This window comes from Colossoma macropomum, unplaced genomic scaffold (genome assembly GCF_904425465.1).
Source record: "Colossoma macropomum unplaced genomic scaffold, Colossoma_macropomum, whole genome shotgun sequence".
Lineage (NCBI taxonomy): Eukaryota > Metazoa > Chordata > Actinopteri > Characiformes > Serrasalmidae > Colossoma > Colossoma macropomum.
In genome coordinates this window covers 450657-477544 of record NW_023494821.1, presented here as the reverse complement: position 1 = coordinate 477544, position 26888 = coordinate 450657, and the positions used below count along the sequence as shown (strand labels likewise).

The following is a 26888-nucleotide window of genomic DNA, read 5'->3' as shown; positions in this document are numbered from 1 at the left end:
GACGCACAGAAAAAATCACTGGGTCTATTCTCTAAACACCGCGCTGCCTCAGAGCAGCGTCTGGGATGCTCTGCCGCTTTGCACAAGCAGCCTGTGTGAAAGTGCTGACCAGTTAACACGGGCGCCGAAATGAAAAGCATGACTTTCAGTGTCGCTCATGCCACGCAGACGCAGCATGTGTGAATTGGGCCTAAGGCCGCTGTAAGCAGAAAATTCTGGATAGGATGTTGGAGGGGAAAAATAATGAATGTCATTTAATCCTCCAACAGATATATTGTGAAACAGCATTCACTCACAAATGTGTGACAGAGGTCAGAGATTTACTCCCCTGTTCATTAAAACTATTAGGATAAATGGAAATACTTAAAACATAATGACAATAATAGTCAACTTGTCAAACACAATCAAGTCAACAATGTACAGAAAATGCAATGTGGTCAAATTCATCAAAGCTTTCCAGAAGTGCTGCTCTAGGTTCAGTCTCTGTCACCACCTCATTAAATGCAGTTGTATGAAGATAAAGGAGCTGATCCTAGATCAGCACTTTCACTCTGAGAGAAATCTGATACCACACAGAGACTATAGGCGACACTGTCTATCAGGCCATAAGACCAGGAGGAGGAAATATTAGGACACTACTGTTCTTCACCGAAAGAGAGGGAATATGTGGGGCAGAGAGAGAGAGAGAGAGAGAGAGAGAGACAGAGAGAGAGACAGACAGAGAGAGAGAGAGAAAGAGAGAGCGAGAGAGAGAGAGAGAGAGAGAGAGAGAGAGAGAGAGAGAGAGAGGCATGAAAGCTCCTTTGGTGGAACTCCAAGCGACTGCATCTGTTTGGCAGCGATTCAGAAAAATCTACTGTTACACACACACACACACACATACACACACACACACACACATACACACACACACACACACACACACACACAGAGCTCAGAGAGGGCTAGTGTTTCAGCGCTTGCCTCAGGGACTGCTATTCCAGGCTAGAGTTTATGAAAAACAGCTTTATGTGGAAAAAAACGAGAGACGTGGAGCGTGAGCGAGTGAGAGAGAGAGGGGGGGGGGTATATACATATGTATATGTATATATATAGGTAAAGGAGAGCAGTATTTACAGAGAGATCTGCAAAGCATACAAAATGGTTGAATGAGAAAAGACTGAAAATCCACCTGACCTTTCCTTACCTCTCAAACTTTACCAAACCTCAAACATCAGGCCAGCCTCATCATTTACAGAACATCTCATACAGCGAACGAGAAGAGAAGAGAAGAGAAGAGAAGATGAAGGTAGAGACAAGAAGAGAAGAGAAGAGAAGAGAAGAGAAGAGAAGAGGAAATTAGAAGACAGGCAAAAATAGAACAGATGAGAGGACAGTAAAGAGAAGAGAAGAAAAGAAAAAAGAGGTGAAAATGACAGTGAAGAAGAGGAAAGACAAGAAGGTGAAAATATAGAAGAAAAGAGAAGAGAAAATGAGAAGAAGAGAAGTAAAAAAGAATAGAACATGAGGAGAGTGAAGAGAAGAGAAGAGAAGAGAAGAGAAGAGAAGAGAAGAGAAGAGAAGAGAAGCGGAAAGTAAAGTGCAGAAATATAAGTATGAAACATCTGCTCTAACCATAAGCAGGCCACAGTTCTTTCTACTCTCTCTCTCTCTCTCTCTCTCTCTCTCTCTCTCAGAGCACAGCTGGAGGGAAAGTTGTGTCCATCACTTGTCTCAAAATGCGATGACCCTAAATGACTCGTCAATCCCCTGACTCACACACACACATGCCCCCCAGGCCTGTGCACAGACATTTTGGCGGGCTGAGGCTTGAGGGGAAACAGAAAGGCAACCTAAATGTTAATTAAACTTAATTTCATTCCCAGCATATTACAACCACTCTTATCAAGGGAGACAGTCTAATCATGTTTCAGAGAGAAGCAAAGTGTTGAGAGTTTTTCTATGGCAGCCAAAAATCTTAATGCTACTGAACTTGCACTCTAGTGTAGAAGGCTGTGACATCACCCTCTAATCACTAGAAACAAGAGAACTGTAATAACAAAAACATGGTTTACTAAGTTATGTTGTGCAAAGCAACCACAATACAGAATACAGAAGGCTTTGTATCAGTGAGATTTCCAGCACTGTGGAGATGGATGCGGGTCTGCTGGGTATAGGGCTGAAAGATTAATCACTTTAACACTGAAACTGCAATTTTAGCACTATTTTCAAATCGCATGAGCTGCTGATTTAAACCTAATCTAACCAAATTTATCCTAATAACATAGATCTTGTAGATGAGTTAGACCAGGGGTCAGAAACATGAGGTAAAATAAATAAAATAATCCTCCTTTGCAGTAAATAAAGCTCTGCTGATCGTTCTAACACAGTTTTGACAATAAGTGGTCTTAAACGTTGGAATTAATGTAGCCTATATCTGCTATATCACCAGCCTTTAACCCTGCAGGCTGGCGCACAGACTGCTGGTCACCAAAGCAGTGCAGACAACAATCTCACCTAGCTAGTAGCTAACGAAACGGCAAAGAAAAAGATTTAATATAAACATCCAATAATTTAGAGACTTCCTGACTTATCTGCATTCATAATCACTCCAGCTGGTTTCCTGATACATTTAGTCTGCAACGAGAAACTGTCAAACACTAAAAAGTCGTGAAGCTAAAGTCAGCTTCTCGTTTGCCTCTTATTCTAATTTTCCCGTTCCACCTTAAATGGTGCAGTAGTTTATTCTGGCACATCAGGCGGCATTTAAGGTGGAACGGGAAAATTCAGACAATAAGCTGGTGAATGAGAAGCGACTTCAGCCTCGTAAAAAGTCGAACGTTGAGAGACATTTTACAAGAAACTATTCTTTTGTTTCCTGCTGGAGATTTTAACTGATTTCTTATGGCAGAACTTACACCTACTATAGCGTCGGTGTAAATTTTGAGTTATAACTTAAAGCTACGTTGAAACTATGTTACTTGGTGCAACCGGTTAAATTACAGTAGCTCATAAACTTGAACGTAGAGGCAGATTATGTTCAAACTAGGCTACGATTGAGCTTACGTTCAGCTGGGGCAACTGGCTGCAGTGTACTGTTTTATATTTATATTAGACAACAATGACAAAATCTAACTGACATGGAAGTTTATCTATAGTCTGTGACAGACAGTTTCATTAAACAGTCTATATCCTAGTGGCCGCTGGTACACTGAAAAAGAAGTGCTTTGAATTTACATGATTCGAATGTGTCAAGTGGTTGCACATGAATTAAATATGTTACCTCAACACAGCTCTTGTGTTTCAGTTTACTTGTTTTGACAAGAACATTGTATTCATATGCACCCAATTGACATATTTGAATTATATAAATGAAGTTTTTAGTTGCAGGTGAAAAAGGTGAACTGATAAAGTAATTCACTGAATTTATTCAATTCAAATGTGTACATTACTTTTACATGAATAATCATATTACATCAGCATAATAAGTAAGTGAGTAAGTACTGAAATACTGTGTTGATACATTACATTTACATGGGACCAATGGACACATTTGAGTTAAGCAAATTCAATGCTTCTCAGCTAATCACACTGTGAGGTCACAACTGTCGACAGATTGATCGATTATAGAACTAACGGTCATTTGCAGCCCTACAGCATGGCAGGATGGAGCTGATACTGGATCATCTCTTTCAATCTGAGCTGCTTGCTACAGATTTGATAGAGCTTAAGCCTTGATTTCCAGGTCACTGTACTTACCGTCAAAGGCCCTCGTCCTGTAGAGGAGCTGAGAGCGTCTTTCAAACACAGCTCTGTCATTTTATTCCAGTTATTTTAGCCAAGAAAACACAAGAGCAAGAATTTTTTATAATGAAAACGAGGCCTATTTCTGCTGAGTTCTAACAAGGTGAAACAACAGTGGTTATGTAATTATAACTGGAAGTTAGGAGATGTTTATTTAACATAGATTTTCCTAGCATGACCTGCCCACCTCTCTCTCTCTCTTTCTCTAACTCTCTCTCTCTCGCTTTCTGTCTGTGCCTACAGTTTAAAAAGACAGAAAGTAAATACACATTTTGATTTATCTGACTGTAATTACACACACACACTCCCTAAACCACAGCTTCAACCCACATGCACACGCCCCCCTAAGCAACAGCTCCAACCATGGCCAACCTCTGCAGCCACACAGGCTGAACCAAGCAAATCACACGTCATACGACTGTAGATTGCTCTCTGTGAGGTAGATCCACTATCTTTTGTATGATTCTGTGCTACACCTTAACTAGCCTTGCAGGGCCTGATGTGATTAGGGACAGCCATGAGAAGTGCTGGACTAAATATGGGTGGAAATGTAGACTGATTACAAAGTTAGTTAGTGGACAAAAAGAGTGCAAAACTTCTAAACCAAGCCAATGTCAATGTAAAGGCAAAGCTAAAAGTAGGGGGCGATGGTGCGCTCAATAACACTGTCAGACGGACAACAAGCCTGTCATTAGCCCATGGACTGTAACATGAATTAGTAGTGTCCAAAAAGCGCCTCCCTAAAAAAAAATACAATTAAGCATGCAGGTGTGAGTCAAACGTGCAAAGGACACATTACTTGTGGTAATAACAAACATTACCTTATGCCTCTTACAAGAGTGTTACCTTCGTTCATATAATTTTATATAATTTTATATTTTATATTAGCTTATATTTTTGCTTTGTTCCTAATTTAGTCTTTTTTTTGTCTATGCACCGTTAGGATTGCTCCCCGATTTTGTTGTACTTTGCATAATGACAATGAAGTATCTTGAATCTTGATTCTCGAAGCTTTGTAAGCAGTGGATTTTGCAAAAATCCATCACCAAAATTTGGAGTTGTCCCAAGTTGTCCTTTACGTTGTGTGAAAATTTCCTGATGAATGGACCAATAGAAATGCTCTAAAATCACTTGGAATAAAACCTCTTTACATTAACTTTCACTGAAAGGTAAGAATGTTTTTGTCCTCTCCTGTAAAGTTACTATTTTGGAGATACTTGTTTATCTTTGGACAGCGATGAAATACTTGGCATTTTACCTACAAGGACCACCTGAGTCCCCACGATGTTAAAATGTTTGTTTTTCTATCACGCTGGTGACATACATACAAAATAAAGGCCCCTTTTGGAGAAAACACAGCTTCTATTTGAGAATGCAGGAGACAAACTCTTACTCTTACAAAAGTAAATAAAAGCTATTTTCCCTCATGTGGAGCAACGAAATGTCCCCAAAAAAGTCTCAATTGTCATGTTATTTTATTATCCTGGGGTCATCTGGTCCATGTAAAGAGCTAAATACACACAGAGTCACCCACACACAAGGAAAAATAAAGCAAAATGCAAAAAATGTATTTGAAAAAAAAAAAGATACTAAATACGTGAGCTACTACAAACACAACTCCTCTCTCTTTCTAACACACACACACACACACACACACACACACACAAAGCAACTCTTGAAAAGTGGTCTGCTGTACGATTTGTAGCACACCAACTTCAAAGCCCGTATTCCCCAGTTATCAGCATCAGGGAATCAGTCATGCTCTATTGACTCGCAAGTACCCGTGACACATTTCCTGCTCATGCTGATTCCTCCCAGCCAATACCAGCACACCCACAAAGGCCCGCTTCCAATGGCAGAGAGGGAACAGGGTCACAACACGGAGACCGCAACACAAATTGAGTAAGTGCTCTTAATGAGTGAAGAAACTTAGCGAACACTTTGCGCTTAATGAGGGAGACTGTTCACAACTCTCTCATATTATACCATGATGCACTGAATCTACATCATTCAAGTGTGTATATGATGAAAAAATATGCTACATCAACACAATTCAATCTTTTACAATTTCAAAGTAGTCCTGCACTGTTTAAGTCAACACCATATTTTAATTACAGTGAGCAGAAAAAGCTGTTTGCTTTGGGGGCGCGTCCTCAAACACATGCAGGTTGAGTTGCAAAGAGCCTCAAAACAGCCTAATAATGTTTTTATTTTTAACTTAAAAAAATTCTAATGTAATAATATTGTAAATAAAGTTTTTATCAACTGTTTTATCTCCCGCTCAGTGTGCATTCCAGTTAAATCTCACCCCATGACTGTGGAATTGACACAAGTGGTTACCGCACCACATATCAATGATCTTTTGCACACTGTTTACTTTACATAGAATTAGATGAAATGTGAAGCTGCTACACTACCTGACCGACGGGAAACAGTGCTACATAGTCACTGTTTCCCGACTGCACGTCACCTTATACTGCAACATTCCAGCCATGAACACTGTCACTTTTGTACTGCAATGTTCCAGCCAAGGTGCTCCATCCTGAACTATTCTGCTACCCTCCACTCCAGAACAGCACATACTCATGCCACAGTTGTGTCCACATGCACCGGATCATTTGCATAATGTTCATCCAGAATGAGAGAGTGGCGGTTAAAGTGACAGATGTTTATGTTATCGACTTTGCCCTCATTATAGCACTGTATGACACGCTCTCTTTGATGTAAATTAGCAAAAAACAACAACAAAAAAAAGCAAATAATTTTGCATGACGTCATTGGTCACATCACATATACGCTGCTTAAAACTGCAGAATTTTTGTTTTGGAAATGTCAAATAAAAAAGAATAATTTTATACATTTATTTTTTCACAGGTTTTTTACACTCCATCATTGTTTTGGTGGATTTGTCCTCCAGGTATTGGAGTTAGGGCTTGGTGTCGTTCTAAATTTTTCCGATTCCAGTACCACTACCACGACTTTTACATCAGTTCCTAAATTATACTTTTCTTTTAATACCTTTTGTTAAATTAGAAATGAGTAGTGGGTGTGGCTTAAACCACAGCTGAAAGAAGTAAGTATATTTACTGACCACAACACACTGCAGACTATTCAAGAAGCACATACAATAATAATATTCATATGGACTGTATATCAAACAGCCAGTTATCAATCTAGATCAGGGGTGTCAGACTTAACCACTAAAAGGGCCGTATAAAAAAAAAATAAAAAAATCTCAGCAAATCAGTGGGCCAGCTGTGTTTTATTTCATTTTTACTTAACATTTTGCCATGACCCCAACATTGTTTATTCAAAATATGCCAAAACTGCAACAGCAAAATAGGCATTGAATACTTATTCAAAAATAAATAAACTAAATAAAAATAAATTATTTTAGGTAGTTTTTTTTACACTGCCTATATGCTTGAACTAGACAGCAGGCATCTTTTCTTTTTGTGTAACTGCTGGCCGACAGATTGTTGTTGAGGGTCAAAATGCACACTATGTTGCAGTGCATGCTGGGGACAGTAGTGCATCTTAGGATGAAACGGGCTACTAAAAATAGAGAATTATAATAATTTTGCAGGCCGAAGAGGACCGTGTCACAGGCCTGACACATGGGGTCTAGATTTTGGACCAAGTAGGCTTACTGGTTGACGAATCCTGATAAGGCTGACTAGTAAGGTACTTAAATTTGGAACTGAATGATATAGAATTTTGTGACAGTTGTTTTGAAATAATTTGGTTTGTATCATGAAAGTATGGAAATTCAGTGTACTTGAAGGTTGTCTACATAACACATTCATCTTACATGAAGACTTAATAACATGTTCATGAATGTTTAAATCAACATTTATAAAGCATACGTTTTACTTGATACTAATATGGACTACTATGCTATTTTACTGACATGCATTTTTCAAAATAAAAGTCCTGATGTTTTATTTTAAAAAGGTATATGCCTCATTTCTGGACAGCCAAAATAAAAATGACCTCACCTTAATCCCTTTGGTCATTAAGTGCTTTGACACTTAGGCATGTCTTACCTATACTTTCTTTTTAATTATCTGTTTTTTCTTAAGCATTTGCTGCTATGGATGTCACTTTACTACATGGATGGTAAATTACTCTTAAATATGCTTAGGAACAATAATTTAACTCTTAGTATGACAGTGTGCATAAGTGTCAAAGCACTTGTTAATGACCAAAGCAAGGTCATTTTTATTTTGGCTTTCCAGAAATGTGCTTTACTGAAAATAATGTACTTATTCAAAATAAAAAATGAGAGCTTTTATCATAAAAAATGTCTCTCGGTAAACTGACATAGTAGTGGTCCATATTAATATCATGTAAAACGGACACTTTATGAATGCTGATTTAAACGTTCATGAACATGTTATTAAGTGTTCAGGTAAGATGTTATGAATGTGCTATGTAGACAACCTTTAAGTAAAGTGTTACAGGAAATTCAAAAAATAGACTTAATCGCAATATTATGTTTTCACCGTAACATCAACCGTTAACTAATGTCCACCACACTGAACATGCATTTACACATAAATCTTCCATTTACTCGTTCTCCATCTCTTGGTATGCTTCTATTCTTCCTGGCTGTGTTTCTTTCAAATCAATGTCCTTTTCAGACTCTCTCTCTCTGTGTGTTTCTCTCCATCTGATTTCACTTATCTGTCTGAAGGCAGAGTGACGGACTAATAATCATCCTTTCCTGTAATTATCTCTTCTTCCTGTCCTTCCCTCTCTCTCTCTCTCTCTCTCTCTCTCTCTTTCTCTCCCTCTCTCTCTCTCTCTCTCTCTCTCTTTCCTCTCCCTCTCTCTCTCTCCCTCTCCCTCTCTCTCTCTCTCTCTCTCTCCCTCTCTCGCTGTTGGACGGTTTTATATACATTTCTAAATTCCTCCTCCCTCTGTGAGACTCTGCAGATGTCGGCCGGCACACACACCTACACAAAAATGCCACGGCTGCAACGGAGCGAGGGAGAGAGTCAAAGGATGAAGAGAAAAAAAGAAGAAGGGATCATTTCAGCCACTGGGCGCGTGCTCGGGTACCTTGAGGCTGCTCAAGGAAAATGAAAAGATGAAAGCACAATCTGTACAGCTACTAATATGAAAACAATAGCTGGTTAGCCAAAGGTTCCTTTAATATTCTGAAACAACAAGAAAGAAATCCAAAAATGACTGATGCAGTTAATCTATCACAGCAAGACTTTGCTGTCATATCAAACATCGTTGAAAATGCCAGCTGTCCTTTACATTGTGTGAACGTCATGATGAATAGACCAACAGATACGGTAAAAAATCTTGTTACGTCATCTTCTAATTAGTGAATTTTACTACTCTGAGATGCACCCACTGCTGACACAGGTGTTCAGCTGTACACACACAGCATGTACAAATGCCAATAGTAATGCGTGCTCTGGTGCAGCTGCAAGTCTACAGTCACCACGCCCAATGTCAAGTGTTAGCTAGAGGGGTATAAAGTCTCCCAGCATCGGGCTGTGGAACAGTGGGACTGTGTTTGGATAAGCTGGAGTGATCCAGAACTAATAATCCAAAATCAGTATCTGACCTCACTAATGCACTTGTGGTTGAATGCAATCAACACAGCAATGTTCTAACATCTAGTCTGAAGCCTGTCCAAAAGAGTAGAGGCTGTTACTGCAGCAAAGATGGACAAACTCGCTGTTAATACCCTTGATGTTAAAAGGTATTTTCCTTCTCCTACACAGTTATCATTTTAGAGGTACAAGTTTTTTCTTATGATATCGATGAAGCATAATTAAATATGCTTGGTTGAACAGCTATTTTTATCACATAATCTTTTAAACCCCAAGGGTTTAGTGTATACAGGCCCATAGTTCAGTTTCAGTTTCAGAACTGAATAACATATCGCTGCTGTCGGAGCAAAACCTCGTATCTCCAAAATAGTAACTTTACAGGAGAAGGAAAAAATACTTTACTTTTAATGTAAGTCAATGGAACCAGACTTTTTTCCAAGTAATTTTATGCCGTTTCTTTTGGTCCATTCATCATGAAATTTGCACGCTTGTGGGCAAAATGACTACTCAAACCGGTTCTGAAGGCAGCGCTGCCTTTGAGGTAGAACAAATGTAATTGGCTAACAGCCAACAGGCGGGGTTGAATGTGATTGGTTAAGCTGGAATAAGTTGGAAAGAAAGATATACTATAATTTTTTTTTTCAATATATTGGCCCATGTGTACTTTGATGTGTTCATAATTCACATCACGCTGAAAGCATATTATTACTATTACTTTTATTACTAGCTTGTCACAAAAAACATTGGATTTAAGCTGGTGCCATGAACACACAATGTGCATGCACTACCGTAATATGCTTAAAATTTAAGCAGTTGCGATTCAGACGCAGACAGCTTGACCACAGCAATGTTTGGTGGCTGTACGCTGCCATCGTTACAACTTCAGTTCCAACATGTAAGTGCAGCATTAGTAAAGAAAATGCTGTCATTCATGTTTAATAGTGAGCTTTCTTACCAGTCTACTTACATTACTTTGTTACCTAACAAGCAAGCAGTCAAAGAAGATGCTGCTTTAGAAGCTAGCTAGTTTTCCAGGCAGGTTCCTGAGAAACCAGCACCATTTAAAAAGAATTTCCTGTTAAACGAACACCAGAAACTGAATTTCATACCTTTCATGCACTGCATCCACATCAGCAGCACTGAGGAACAAAGAGCCATTTCTAAAGACAAGCCCTGCCTACTGGTGATTTTAATTGGTTGTTCTCTGAGCCGATTACGTTCGTTCCACCTCAGGGGTAGCGCTGCCTTCAGAACTGTTTTGAGTAGCGATTCTGCACATGAGCATTTGCTCACAATGCAAAGGACATCAGGTATTTTCAAAAACTGAAAAACGACAAAAATGGAGATAGAAGGTTTTGTTTCAACAGCATTCATGGTTTTCAGTAAATGCCAAAAAATAGTTATAATAGTTATTGAATAATAGGATCCTAAGATTGGTAACTGAAAGCTGTGCCCAGTGTTGAAGAGGTTAAATAGCCGTGCTGTTGTGAGGGACAGCTGGCCTGAATTTATAATCAACATTTCAACCCTGTGGTCACCCTTCAATTGGTTTCCCAGTTCGTAATTATGATGTTATGAGTGATCGTGTAAAAATATTTGGCGCATGTCTGACAGGGCCGTCCACATGATTGACAGGTCATTCATGAGATCCAGCGCAAAACCAAAGCGTCCGTGTTCCGTAGGGAGCAGTTCTAGAACAGAATGACCCCGAGTTCTGGAACCCAAAACTTACTGGGTTCTGGTTCTACAATCAGGTCCAGACCTAACAGGACTGCTGAGATTTCACTTAATGACATCTCTCTTTTCCACTTTATCTCTCTCATTCCCTCCGTCCACTCTGTCTATCTTTCTTTCTCTATTGTATCTGTTCTATCATTACTTCCTTCTTTTTTCTATCTCTCTCCATTCTGTTTATTCTATTTCTTTCCATCTCTTGCTTTCTCTTACCCGTCTATCCTCTCTCTCCTCCGATCTGTCTTTCTTTAACTCGGTCTATTCTGTGTATTCTTTCCTTCCACCTTTCTTCTCTTTGTCTCCCTTGGTCCATTCTGTCTATTCTACATTACCTTCGATCTTTAATCTAACTCTCCCAATTCTAACTAGTCTACTTTTCCTTTCCTCTTTCTTTATCGCTCCATTCTATCCTTTCTTTCCCCTCTTGCATTCGCTGTGTCCGTTCTCTCTCTATCTCTCTTGCCGCTCTCTTCTCATTCTTTTTATCTTTCTTTCTCTCGTTTCTCTCTGTCTCTCTGTTCAATCTGTTTTTTATTTTTATTTTTTAATCTTTTGTATTTTTTTGCCCCGTTCCTCTCTCTGTCTATCTTGTTTGTTCTATCATCCCTTCCCTCTTTTTTCTATTCTATCTACTCTGTCTTTCCCTGCCTCTCTCTCTCTCTCTCTCTCCCTCTCTCTTCATCTCTCTCTGAGGTTCACTGCTCCCTCGATTCAAGCAATGCAATGCACTCTGGGATTGTTCAGGGCAGGAAGGCATACTTGAATATTCAGCCCACAAGGCCCGGTCGGGGGTGGGGGGGTGGTTAGGGGGGTTGCACTGAATAAAGTAATTCATGAAGTTGATTTATATGTGTACATCATTCCCACATGATTAAAAAAAAAGGAGAATTGTATATTATATATTGTCGCTGTCCAAAAACACATGTATCTCCATTTTTATCGATTTTTATTTTTTCTACATCATTTCAACACTACAGCTGTTCTTTATATCATGTGAGAATTTCATGATGAATGGACCAATAGAAATGCTCTAAAATCACTTGTAATAAAATCTCTTTACACTGACTTACATGGAAAGGTAAGAGTGGTTTTGCCCTCTCCTGTAAAGTTACTATTTTGTGGAGATACTTGTTTTTCTTTGAAAAGTGACAATATTTTGCCCAGAATACGCACCCACTGATCTCTGATTTGTCCTTTCCTACCTAAAGAAGGTCCTTGGCTATGAACAGAAGAAGTTAAAAGTTAAAAACGACATAAGCCAATGAGTGTGATGTTGTATGCTGTACCTCAGAAGAAGCAGAATGAAAAGAAGGATAAACAGTGTTATGAACGTCTGCCATGCTCTGCTGAAGGAGAAAGCAGAAGGTAAGGAAGCTTCAGCCTCAAAAGGGTTTTAGCTTGACTGGCCTGAGATTAAACAGAAAGTTGCACCTTACATCATTTAAGAAAGCTAAGGCAGGAGATACTGACTTTTTGCATCAGGAACGGAAATGAAGATATATGCCAAGTTCCTGAAATGTAGAATGTACAGCCTCGGAAATAATAAAGGGCAATTGCCCCCACATTAAATCAAGCGTGCTGGTGTTGTTTTAAACAAGTCCGTATGTTGGCTGGGGGCATCAGGCAAAAATTTGAAACCAAATGTGTTCTTCTAACTAGCTCATAACTACTTTTTGAAAATAATTCTCACTACTTTTCACCGTATTTACATTTATTTGTGCTTTTTTCTAACACTGTATAAAGCTTTACTGGCAAAAACACACCTCTGAGATAAGTGGCTTGCTTAGTTGCCTACAGCTGGCTTTACATAGTAAAACTTTCATGCAACCTTTGTTGCCTGGAGCCTAGATGAAACTAAATTGCACTTGAGTTGCACAATGTAAAGCATCCCGCAACTTTCAAACATGTTTCATCAAACAACCAGTCAAAACGACAATAATGAATCACATGATCATGTCCAACAGTATATTTTCAAAAGATTTTCAATGGATGAGAAAACAAAGCAGAGGATAATTAACTGGACAGCCAAAAAAAGGTCCCCCCAGTTGACTTTACATGAGGTTGGTAGTTTTTCATCTTGTCAGTTTCCTGAGCCACAACAACAAACATGAGTTTCTCGAAGCTAAAGTTTCTGTAACCAGCTGTGTGAACAGCTGCTTGTGCTACAGTTATTTGTCTATGTTAGCCTGCTGATCAAGATTTAAGTAGCTAGATTCATAGATTCGAACTCTTGACCTCCCGTAATTGTACACAGAACTCAGATTCATATGAGATAAAAATTCAACCTTTATTCAGCCTGGGAAATTATGAAAATGATTTCACAAATATTTTTTGTGATTTCATGTGTTAGCGAGAAAAATATGATGTGTCATCAAAAATAGGAGCTAAGACTTTTGTACTATATCTATATATTTTGTACTATATCTATATATTTTGTACCATATCTATATGTCGGAACAATCTCCTCGTATCTCCAAAATGGTAACTTTTCAGGAGAAGGAAAAAACCTACTTTACTTTTAATGTAAGTCAATGGAAACAGACTTTTTTCATGTCATTTTGGGCCGTTTCTTTTGGTCCATTCATCATGAAATTTACACACAATTTAAGTATTTTCAAAGTATGTCAAAAACTGGAAAACAGCAAAAATCAAGATACCAGGTTTTGTTCAGACAGCAGTGATATATACAAACACTTACACACATACGCGCAACCTCTTCACATCTTCATTCAAAGCTGAATGATTGCATAAAAAAATGAGAGAGACAAGGTGAAAAATAGATGAGAGGCAGTCTAAGAAGAAAGAGGAAAAAGGGAGGAACGAGACAGCTGCCTTTCTCAAGCAGCCGTCCTTGAGAGCGGACGACAACAAACAAGCGAGTGTAGAGAGTGAGTTAAAGAAAGAGTGAACGGAACAAAACTTCCACTTTGAGATAAGCGCAGGCTTTGAACTGTGCGGCGGCAGATAAGGCTGTTTTACAGTACTTGTCTGTATGGGGAAGTGTTTTCGTTCTCCTCTTTCTCTTGTTTTTTCATGCCTTCTTTTTCAAGGGAGCGGTTCTGTTTTTTTTTAAAACTGCCTCTCCTCCGTCACCTTGTCTTCAAGGTATACAACGGCTGCTCTGTTTAGTACTGAGGTGAAAGAGAGGCTATGGAATGAACGGGGGGGGAGAGAGAGAGAGAGAGAGAGAGAGAGAGAGAGAGAGATTAAAGAAAATAAGAAGAGAAGAGGAGAGAAGAAAAGAAAAGAGAAGAGAAGAGAAGAGAAGAGAAGAGAAGAGAAAAGAGGAGGAGAGCAACTCTTGTTTATATTCAGCAGTCCAGAGAGATGCCTTCATCTGTTTTATAACATAATTTAGCCAGGTTTAATCTGGCAGCGGTTCAAAAAGAGCTGTGGGGGCTGGAGCACATTCTTCACTCCAAAGACAGAGAATAAGACATACATACACACACACACACACACACACACACACACACACACAATTGTCATTGATCTTTAAAGGACCCATTTTGTGGAAAACTGAATTTTACTTGCTTTTTGAAGCAACATACATACTACTATACTATACAAATATATCAGCAACCTCGTATCTCCAAAAATGGTAACTTTACAGGAGAAGCAAAAACATTCTTTACTTTTAATTTAAGTCAATGAAGCCAGATGTTTTTTTTCACGTAATTTTGGGTCCTATCACCATCAATTTTACACACAATATAAAAGACAATGTCAAAAACTGAAAAACAACAAAAGTGCAGATACAAGGTTTTGTTCCGACAGCGGCGATATGTAAGCTAAGCAGCATAAACAGCCTGTTCTCAATTTACAGTTTTTATGATGTCATTAAAACCAACACATTTACATACATACATCTTTTCCACCTACAGCAGCTTGGCTCCAGCTATTCACGCTGACAAGCCACGTTTCAGCCCACGTTACCTCCTGAATGACACACAATTCAGGGCAGCCAATCAGAACAGAGCTCATTTCATATATTAGTCTTAAAGGTACAGTAATAGCAAACAGCCTGTTTAGTTCTAAGGGATAAAGAGAGGTTGTGAAATGCTTGTGTAAAAATGAACGATGACTATAAGCCACACAAAAGGTCTCAGGGGAAAAAAATAAAACACAATAAAAGTAGTATACGGGCCCTTTAAAACATATCGAACATGTGAGTGTGCATGTGTGTGAGAGTGTGTGTAGCAGCAGGCTGATAGGATTGTGCAGTCTAATGTAACTGTATCTAGGTTGTGGCATTTACTAATTGCAGGGCAGTCCATGGGTGCTTACTGGTCTAGCTGGTGTAAATGGATCGCTCTCTCTCTCTCTCTATCTGTCTCTTTGTCTCTCGCCCTCTTTTTCTCTCTCTGTTTTCAGGGCAGTAATAGAGCTGCCATTGTTTGAGCCCAAAGGAAGCAGGAACTGTATCCTCAATGACCTGCCTGTGTGCATGTGGGTGTGTGTGTGTGTGTGTGTGTGTGTGTGTGTGCTTGTGCAGATGACTCTCTATAATCCACTTCCTTTGGGCTCTTTGATGGCAGACACATGCGCAGACTCTCCATGTTATAGCATCCTGATTTTGTGGCTGTGTGTGTGATTCTGTGTATGTATGTGTGTGCTTTTGTCAGTGGCTGTTAGAGCTAGTCCTGATTGAAATGCCGTTGGGCATTTCAAGATGCAACCAAACCTTAACAGTGACATACAAGAGTAATACAAGTAATACATCGCTGCTGTTGGAACGAAATCTCCTATCTCCAAAATGGTAACTTTACAGGAGAAGGAAAAAACATACTTTACTTTTAATGCAAGTCAATGGAACCAGAGTTTTTTCCGAGTAATTCTAGGCCATTTCTTTTGCTCCATTCATCATGAACTTCACCCACAATGTAAAGGACAACAGTCACTTTCAAATCATGCCAAAAACTGAAAAACAACAAAAATGGAGATATGAGGTTTTGTACTGACAGCAGCGATAAGTACTTGTAGAGTTTAAATACAACAAACATAATGATTATATTCAATACAAATAAGCTTGAAATGACAGACATGTATTTTTTATTTCACAGAAATTATTAGGCGTTCTCTGAAACCCTAAAAGAGCCTGAGGGTTTCCTACTGGGTTGTGCGTGTGGTTATGCTTGGTTTGTGATATTGCTGAACAGTAATCTAATGTGAGTTATGCTTCTTAAGTCGTTGATCAAGACAGCTGACTAACACACACACACAGTCACAGACAATTTATTTGCTTTTAGAGAAAGTACTCTACAGTCAATTTGGACACATCGCAGGGGGGGCTCCGGAGTGGCTCAACTGTGTAGCCGTTGGCCCTATCATCAGCAGATCACAAGTGCGATATCTGGTGATGCCACAGTCCAAAAGAATATAAATGAACTTTTTCACAAAGCATCCTTTTGGTCAAGGTTTAGCAGAGCAAACTCACTTCCACTCTCAAAGGCCAGTGAAAAGTATTTTTCTAACTATATTTTCTTTCTCAAAAAGGTCATTTGTAACAAAAGCAAAATAAAAGTGTACATATTTCCAGCTTTGTTTAATCACATGATTCACTCACAAAAAATTGAATTTCACATGTGAAAAATACATATATATCACTGCTGTTGGAAAACAAAACCTCGTATCTCTACTTCTGTTGCTTTTCAGTTTTTGGCATAATTTGTAAATGCCTGTTGCCCTTTAAGTTTTGTGTACATTTCATGATGAATGGACCAACAGAAATGCCCCAAAATTAATTGTAAAAATGTCTGGTTCCATTGACTTACATTAAAGGAATATATATACATAGTAGCTTAATACCTTTGTAAACACCCTATTTACATTCTATGCACAAATCATGATGAATGGACAAACAGAAATGGTTTAAATAAAATCTTCTTACATTAACATATGTTAAATTTATGAATGATGTTTCCTTTGGATTGTGTACAACGTTTTGTTATGATAGCAATCTGATACTGCCATAACGTCCACCTCCTATTTCTCAGACCGGTGTGGTATTTAACTGCAGTTTGACTGTAGAGCAGAATACAGTCATACAGAATTTCTGTCTGCAGCTGAAGAAAAAAGTTCCCAAACCCCACTGCAAGAACCTGGCCTGACAAGAAAGAGACCGACAGAAGAAGAAAAAAAAAGAAATGGGGAGAAAAAGAGGAATGGAGGGAGGAGACAGACCCACGGCAACCCTTTACCTGAAGTGCTCTCTGACTCTCTCTCTCTCTTTCTCTCTCTGTGGGTGTATATTTTTGCAGTCTGAAAGGAGAAAAATGAACGCATCTGTCTGACGCTAGTGCAGTGGCCAAACCACAGAATTCTCCCAGCACTCCCAAATCTCACACTCTTTCATTTCCCTTCATTTGTCTTCTCTGATACACATACATACACTGACAGGGAGAGAGAGAGAGTGAGACCTTTTCTCTCTGTCTCTTTAATAAGCACAATACATTTGTTGTTGGTTTTATACAATGAAAATCTCATATAGTGCACACTTATGCACTAATTGGTCACTTCATTAAGTACACCTACCTTGTATCTACACTTGTCAGTTTTATCAGCTCCACTTACTATATAGGTTCACTTTGTAGTTCTACAGTTACAGACTGTAGTCCATCTGTTTCTCTGCATACTTTGTTAGCTCCCTTTTACCCTGTTCTTCAGTGGTCAGGACCCCCATGGACCCTCACAGAGCAGGTACTATTTAGGTGGTGGATCATTCTCAGCACTGCAGTGACACTGACGTGGTGGTGGTGGTGTGTTAGTGTGTGTTGCGCTGGTCTGAGTGGATCAGACACAGCAGTGCTGCTGGAGTTTTTAAACACCTCAGTGTCACTGCTGGACTGAGAATAGTCCACCAACCAAAAATATCCAGCCAACAGCGTCCTGGGACCACTGATGAAGGACTAGAGGATGACCAACACAAACTGTGTCACTGCAGTGCTGAGAATGATCCACCACCCAAATAATACCTGCTCTGTGGTGGTCCTGTTGGGGTGCTGACAATAAAATAACAGGGTAAAAGGGGGCTAACAAAGTATGCAGAGAAACAGATGGACTACAGTCTGTAATTGTAGAACTACAAAATGCACAGAAATGGATAAAGAGTGTAGATATAAGGATACAAGGTAGGTGTATGTATACACATACATACATACATATGTATATGTAACAATTAAGCATTCAGACCTTAGAATTTTCAAGGATTATGTTATGATCTATAATCTGTAACGTATTAATCTATAAGATATTAATTTCTTATACACCTATTGGGACATGGTGGTCTCAAATGCTGACTGCTAAATTTTAACTTGAAATCAATACTTAATTTGTTTGCCTTTTTAAAAGATCTTTTCGATTTCTTTTAAACTGAATCTGAAATAGTTAGATTTATCACAAGTTTAATTTTTAAATATAAAATCTTTATTACAAAAATGCTGTCCCATGTTTTCAAGAGATTTAGTCCATATTATATATTATAGTGCATTATTTTAGCCACACTTTAGAGCAGGAAGTGAGACCTTATCCCTGTCCCTCATGGCCACATGGTGAGCAGTTAGATCCCATTGATTTAAAGTAAATGTATCCCAAAGTCTGAAAACCAGTGTGAAACATTAACAATCGTCACATATTTTAATGAAAAGTATGATTTTACGTGTGTACAACTATTCGAAAAAAGAGGTGTCTGCTAGTCATGTAGTGTTTCTGAGTTCTGCTCAAAATGAGATGAAACAGATGCTTTGGTAGTGTTATGATTGTTTTGGTAGTGACAAAATTGAACTTTCATACATTTGTTTTAATAAAATAAAGATCATTAAGGCACACGATTACTCAAAGCAAAACGATTTTAGTCTAAATAAGTCCAAGTCAGTTAAAAGTCTGAAATGTGTTTTCAACCCTGACTTTGCATGTGTGTGTCTGTGTGTTTGTTTAAGTGTATACATGTAATAATATGTCCCATATGTATCACACATATTCAAGTATCGATATGAAGCGAAAATTTTCTGGTCTTAACCCTAAACCCTAATGTCACAAAATGTGTAGAGAGGTGACAATGTACTGTGGAGAATGGTCATTGGATAAATTATGCTGTCTGACGCAGTTGGATTGTTTGAACACCAAATTTTCCAGCAATATTTACTGTCAGTATTAGGTAGTAATATCATGGGAATACTGAATGTGAATCCAGTATTGAAAATCAAGGTGAATTGTGGGCTGAGTGTATCAGTCTTAGCACAACAGTAGACTTCCTTCAGCATAGTTTAAAGCTTTACTAAAAAGTATCACCATCTCCTGAGTATTTAAGGGTTGACACAGAAGGACTTCACCTTAAGTCCATCCTTCATGCACTGAAAACACAAAAACATTTTTTTCCATCATTTTTAACTAACGATTTAACTTTTTACTCTGGTTGCGGTTGACATTACAGCATTAATTTTGCTTTTTGTGTTTTTGAAAACGGTTGGCTTTGTTTTATTTTATGTAAACTTTCTTTTGTAAATGAGTGCATACTGTCACAGCTTACAGCCCTATTATCAGGCAATGTACAGTGTAAGTCTGAGACCATTTACTTGATTCAGTTGCGTACATTATTTCCACATTAATTAAATAAATTAACACAATTGCTGTCTTTCAGTTTACTTTTACTTTCTTTTGGCACTAACAGTGTATGTGTGTGTGTGTGTGTGTGTGTGTGTGTGTGTGTGTGTGTGTGTGTGTGTGCATGGTGAGGCTTTAGATCTAAAAGGTCTTTAGGTTCTTACAGGGAGATTTAGTTGCATAAGGGGTCCAAATCAACCCAAATCTCAATCAATCAGCGCTCAACCTAAATACTGGTCTAACTCAATTAGACGACACACACACACACACACACACACAAGGCTGTGGTGGAGCCATAATCATTTAGGCGGATTTTGGAGATAGAACGAAAGACTAACATTGGGCATGTTGGCACGAGTACACACACACATCATACACACACACACAGAGTTTGGTTTCTCCTCTGTTATCCCTCTCATCGCCTTGCCTCTGAAAGAGTACGTGTGTTTTGGTAAGAAAAGCTGTGTTCAATTACTGCAACCACATATTTACAAACTCACACACACACACTCCCCCCCACACACACAGAAAGCCAAGTGGATCATCCTAATGCTCTTCAGGATTTTCCCATAGCAGATTAAGACTTGGTCTAAAACTGTTTTTCTCAAATGCTTTTTATTTCATTTGTTTTTATTTTAATAAAAAAAAAATGTTAATTGTCCAAAACCAGGCTTAAAAAGAGACTTTTACATACATACTAAAGAAAGCCATGACTATTCAAATGTATGAATGTCCAAACCTGGACTACTAAATTTCATTAGTTTTTATTTTTATCTAGTTTTTGTTTTTTTTGTTTTTTAATTTCCGTATAGTATAGTATGGTATAGCACAGTACAGTATAATACAGTACAGTACAGTACAGTGCAGCATAGTACAGTACAGTATAGTACAATATAGTATAGTTTAATATAGTATAGTTTAATATAGTATAGTATAGTTTAATATAGTACAGTATAGTACAGTATAGTATAGTATAGTATAGTATAGTATCAGTTCCTTTTATGGGTGCATTAATAGTGTTATTAGTGTTTTTATTTTCTGAAAACAGAAGAGTTTTAGTTTAGTTTTTATTTAGTTTCAGTTTTGCTAAATATTTTGTTAGAAAGTGGGCACAGCTCCAAACCGTACTCTGTTGTTTTCTTCTGATGTTTCGTTTTAGCAGAGCTACAGTAAATTAGCACAACAGTAGACTTCCTTCAGCATAGTTTAAAGCTTTACTAAAAAGTATCACCATCTCCTGAGTATTTAAGGGTTGACACAGAAGGACTTCACCTTAAGTCCATCCTTCATGCACTTTTTTTTTTTTTTAACGATTTAACTTTTTATTCTGGTTGCGGTTGACATTACAGCATTAATTTTGCTTTTTGTGTTTTTGAAAACTGTTGGCTTTATTTTATGTAAACTTTCTTTTGTAAACGGGTGCATACTGTCACAGCTAGTATTAGTTTTAGGAATATTTTTCACTAATGGTATTAATCCTGGTCCAAACGCATCTTTGTATTCATTTACTTCATCTAGTAACATTTAGTTCGGAATAAAAATTAGTTTGTATTATTTTGTCATTTTTAATCCTCTAAACCCCACAGCGGCCTCTGACGGCCATTTTGCATTTCACTGTAATGGCCGAGGATGGCAGTGATTAAATGTGGTGAATTCTTTCAGTAAACATGATAATTACAGCCAAGATGTTTAGATATTTTGTTTCTCAAAAGACAATATTAGTTTTCTATTTGCAACAAACATTTTATGCTTTTACACTTTTACAATGGTTCCCCCAATGAGGACCAGGCTTACAGCAAAAAATCAGATTTGAGCAATGAGGCTTGTAATGTGAACGTGGGCTAAATGATCGAGTACTGATCAGCTCTAAATAAACATTTTTGAACATTATTCATTTAGAAATGTGCTTATTCAAATAGTAAAAATGGCTATTTAATGTATCCGCACAAACACACAGACAAAATGGAGAGGAGGGCAGAAGAGGAATGAATGGAGAACAGGCTTTAAACATGTAACATCAGCAGCTACACGTACTCGCACAATGGAGCAGAGGGATGTTGAGGAGTGAATGGCCGCACTGACCCGACTCTATTGCCTCATGTGATCCCCCTATTAAACTTGAACCAGATGCTTCAGACACAACAGCTGTGCACCGAGTGTGTGTATGTGTTGGGCATGAGATATAAAAGGTGTGAGAAAAAACCTCAAGGCTGCGCTTTGCTTAAAACAGGCAGAAAAGCCGGCCTCCATATCATGTGACCCCCCCTCAACCCACACACAGCTGCCATGCCTCACAGTTGTGCTAACCTTTGACCTTTAGCATGCTGTGGTTAAGCTTGAGGGAAAACCCTCTTCTCTTACTTCCTCCCCCCCAACCCCACATACACACAGTTTTCCTAACCTCTGACCCATGGCACGCTTCAGAGCCTTGTTCGCAACCAGGCCTTTGAACAGGAGTAAGAGAGAGAGAGCGAGAGAGAGAGAGCGAGAGAGAGAGGGAGAGAGAGAGAAAGAGAGAGAGAGAGAGAGAGAGAGATAGACATCTTCCACTTCACACATCTACAACCTCTTATGGCTCTAACGTCAAGGTTTAAACAGGCTTTTACACACATTACATCACCTGATCATTATATCACAATGTACACTGTGTCATTTGCCTTAAAGGGGAATTCCACAAATTCTTAAAATTTACTGCTAATTCAGTCAGTGAAACCTAAAGAAAGTCATTCAGAGCGTTCTGATGTGAAATGGCCCATTACAGAGAAAGGTAAACACCTTTTCGTTACAGTGGTGCTGATAGGAAGCAGAGGTCACAATACCTACAACACAAATAAAGCCATTTTATTTACTATCCAAAACCAGCTGTGAGGGTACACTTGTCTGATGAGTCTTTATATAGAACGCTGATAATAGCAATAAATTTGTAAAAATAAGTTTTCTTTCTGAGACTATTTTGGCTTACAACACCCTGCGTGTACCCTTCTGCCACAAAATCAAAAAAGAATTAGGCCAAATTTTTTTTAAATATTATAAAACAATGTTCCAGGCATAAGGCAGCGCATTCATAACCATTCCAAGTAATGTCTTTCTGTGAGGGAGCTTTCAGAAATATTTAGCTCTTATTAGACACCAGGTTCCTATCAACACCACTGTGAACAATTTGGAGTCAGTACATTTCTCTAGAATGGAGAATTTCACAGTAAACCACTCTGAATGACTTTGTATACATATTAACCAATGAATTATGAAGAAGTAGTAAAAAAAGGTCCTCTTTACACGTCAATCTAAATAAATGCAGTACAAAATAAACCTAAACAGTAAAAGATTAACGAAACACTGGAGATATCATTTACAGAGAATTGTGTTATATTGTTGAACTCTAGCCCTGCGATGGACTGGCGACCTGTCCAGGGTGTATCCTGCCTTCCGCCCAATGACAGCTGGAATAGGCTCCAGCACCCCACCGCGACCCAGAAGGATAAGTGGTTTAGATGATGGATGGATGGATGGATGAATGTTGAACTCTATTAAAATCACTGTCTTTTATGCCGTTAATTCAAATTCCATCTTGGAAGCTACCAATAACAAAGGCATGCTGTAATTTCTTAGGAATTATTTCTCACTCAGATCACTAATACAAGTGGAAACTGTCCACAGTGTGGATTCTAAACTTTCAATCCATATCAAATTTGAGACTGCAAGTAAGATGTGGCATTTTATTATGCTTGGAATTTGATGAAAAGCATCCTATACACTGCTGCCATGCTTTTATCCTTTTTTTTAACAATAAAACAAATATTGCAGGATCAAACCTGTTGATGCTGAATGTAAATTAAAAGTAAATATAATTCATTAAATAACACAATTACTGAACTAATTTTGTAATTAAGTAATTACATTACATAGTATAGCAAAGTGACAGTGTTAATTGTAGACTTCTGAGACTTAATCGTCTGAATTTGATATTTGCTTGCAATCATTGCAATCAAAAATAAATGTTCATTGTATGTTTTGTTTCTGCCAATACAGGTCAGTGGATCCCAAACACACAGAGGGGTCATGATAGTTAAACACAGCAGCCGCTGACAAAGAGACAAAGGTCACTCACGTGTCGCAGACATAACAAAACCAGTAGGGGTCACAGTATATAGTATGCCTATGGGCCAAAAGAATACATTTCTTTTAAATGCACAGAGGCATTGTCTTGCCTACGGGGCCCATTCTAAAGTCTTCTGGATACCGAGTCACATGGAAATGATGGAAATGTAGCAAAAGCAAAAAAAAGTCTATGCACCTCTGGGTGCTATGTTGCTTGGTCAGGAGTTTTTACAATAGGAGGCACGTGCTCTTTGAGTTTAGCCAGGTATAAATGCAAGGGGTTAAACGATGCTTGATGTCAGTTCACCAACAGGCAACTGCTCCAACGGACGGGACACACACACGCATCGTGACCATGGGCAGGGTAAGCAAGCGCCACAGCAACAACAGCTGTTTACTTGCTAAATTTAAATTTGAAAAAAAATGAAAATTGTACAAAACAAACTTTTCTTGTCTTTTCTTCAACAAATAATAATTTAACTCCCTCTAGGCATATTATTCTGTTCATTTTTAGTTAGTCTGTTACTATGAAACTGATACAGGATGAGGGTGAGGAATTAAATTGGAGACCCATATACAGACCATTAAGGTTTAAAGGATTAAAACTAATTTAATTAAAAAAAAAGAAAAGAAAAATGCTTTTTTGATCAAACTCAATCTAACCCCTGCAGGCTTATTATTCAGCTACTATGAGACCTAAGACTTAAGTTATGTAGTTGAGGTATTGTGGTGTCAGCCAGCATACAGGCCCTGGTAGGTTCAGGGATTAATCATGTGTAATTGTGTAGAAGTGTTGCTTATTTGTTTATGTTTTCCCAAACAGGTTATCTTCTATGAGGACAGGAACTTCCAAGGCCGCTCCTATGAGTGCAGCGGCGACTGCTCTGATATGTTCTCCTATCTGAGCCGCTGCCACTCCTGCAGGGTGGAGAGCGGCTGCTGGATGGTCTACGACCGCCCCAACTACATGGGCAACCAGTACTTCATGAGGAGGGGCGAGTACGCTGACTATATGAGCATGTGGGGATTCAACAACTGCATCAGGTCCTGCCGCATGATCCCCATGGTAAGATTATTAACATACTATACTATATAGAGGTGTACAAACGTCTCATTATGTATCTGAAGGTGGAGATTCAACTGCATCAATGTTCCATCAATGTTGGCATTTTGGAATGAATTAAAATTCATTATAACAATATTCTATGAAGTAGGCACTGATTTTTTTGACCAAAATAAAATTCTCAGGCTATCTGACACTAAATAATGTACTAAAGAACTGTAATCACACTAAATCAAATCATCAAGAGCTCCGAGATAGCCCTATTTGTTGGTTTTCGCTGTGTTCTGCAAGAGTAACTTATTTAGTTCTCTTCCCAAAAAACAGCACAGAGGATCCTACAGAATGAGGGTCTACGAGAGGGAGAACTTCATGGGTCAGATGATGGAGATGACTGATGACTGTGACTCTTTCATGGATCGCCATCACTGGTCCAATGGGTGCATGTCCTGCCATGTGTTTGATGGCCACTGGCTCATGTACGAGCATCCCCACTACAGGGGAAGGATGTCGTACTTTGGCCCTGGAGAGTACAGGAGCTTCAGGGACTGGGGCGGCATGAGGTTCATGAGCATGAGGCGCATCATGGACTCCTGGTATTAAACCAAGGTGAAAATGTAAATGTTTTCCAATAAAAAACAGAAATCTTCTGTGAACTGGACTGTGGCTGTTTCTTCTTCTAACCCAACACACAGGTAACACACAAAAAGGTAAAAATGAATAAAAAATTGAATAATACTGATAAAAATAATGATAATCAGCACTAGCTGCACTAGCTGTCAATTCATGATAACCTTCTGGAAGTCTATGACATATATATTTATCATTACTGATACAGTCATTACTGCAGCAAACAGGTGGACAAACTCTCTTTTAATGTCCTAGATTTTAGAAGAAACACTGGATGAGCAGGTGTCTACAAAAGTTTGGACATACAGGGTAATTTGCTTTAATATAGGCCTACTTTACAGAGAGCAAAAGAGGAAAAAAACACAGATGAGTGTGTGCGGCAGCAGTCCAGGGGATGACCCCATGTGTCCAACAGAACCGCATGACATAGTCAGTGGAGGACACAGCTGAGACAAACACACACACACACACACACACATACACAAAGACCCAGGAGAAAACTCGCTCTGATTAGGAGCAGCTGACCACCACATTAACGCATCATGTTTTTCTGTCCCACTTGGTTCACTCTTCTTTCATCTTTTGCATTTAAGTATTTGTTATACGAATGACTTTTTTCTGTTACAGTTAAAATCAAAACAATATATCACTGCTCATTTTAAAATCTCATAATTTATATTGACAGTAAGTGTGTTTTTGCTTATAAAATCACTATATCAATAAATTAAATGCAAAAAAGGTAACTATGGATTTATTAAACATTAAATTCCACCTCCAGCACACTTTATTTAAGGTATAGCATTATATAGGCAACACACACACACACACACACACACACACACACACACACACACACACACATACACCTGTATTGAACATTCCAGTTCATCCAAAAGGTGTTCCGTGGTGTCCAGGTCAGGGCTCTGTGCAGGCCACTGGAGTTCCTTCACACCAAACTCGTCAAAACCTGGCTTTAAGGATTTTGCGTTGTGCACTGGGGCACAGTCCTGCTGGAACAGGAAAGGGCCTTCCCCAAACTGCTGCCACAAAGTTGGAAGCATATAACTGTCTAAAATGTCTTTGCTGAAGCATTAGCATAACCCCTCACTGAAAGTTGGCCTAGCCCAAACTCTGGGAAAAAAAGCCGCAGACCAACATCCCATCCTTCAAATTCACTGCTGGTACCATGCATTCTGGTAGGCAGCCTTCTCCTGGCATCTGGCAAAGATTAATCCATCAAACTGCCAGTGAAGCGTAAGTCATTACTCTAGAGAACACGTTCCCACTGTTCCAGAGTCCAGTGATGGCGTGCTTTACACCACTCCAGCCGACACTTGGCATTGCGCATAGTGAGCTTAGGCTTATGTGCAGCTACACATCCATGTCAACCCATTTCATGAAGCTCCTGA

The 26888-nt window shown here is 38.7% G+C and overlaps 2 protein-coding genes across 9 annotated transcripts in view; one reads left to right on the top strand and one right to left on the bottom strand.

The window, feature by feature from the left end:
* Positions 1 to 26888, bottom strand: part of nfixa (nuclear factor I/Xa) — a 168256-nt gene that overhangs the window by 52058 nt on the left and 89310 nt on the right. The window lies entirely within an intron of this gene.
* On the top strand, positions 24613 to 25452 carry LOC118800159 (gamma-crystallin M2-like). The gene is made up of 2 exons (XM_036560330.1): positions 24613 to 24855; positions 25177 to 25452. The coding sequence occupies exons 1-2, from the start codon at positions 24679 to 24681 to the stop codon at positions 25450 to 25452; spliced, it is 453 nt and encodes a 150-aa protein (XP_036416223.1). The 5' UTR covers positions 24613 to 24678.

What these genes read in the sequence shown, in the direction of transcription:
- LOC118800159 (XM_036560330.1), top strand. Translation starts at nt 24,679, where the DNA reads ATGTTCTCCTATCTGAGCCGCTGCCACTCCTGCAGGGTGGAGAGCGGC. An exon ending in CCTGCCGCATGATCCCCATG is followed by an intron (nt 24,856 to 25,176) that starts GTAAGATTATTA and finishes CCCAAAAAACAG; the next exon opens with CACAGAGGATCCTACAGAAT.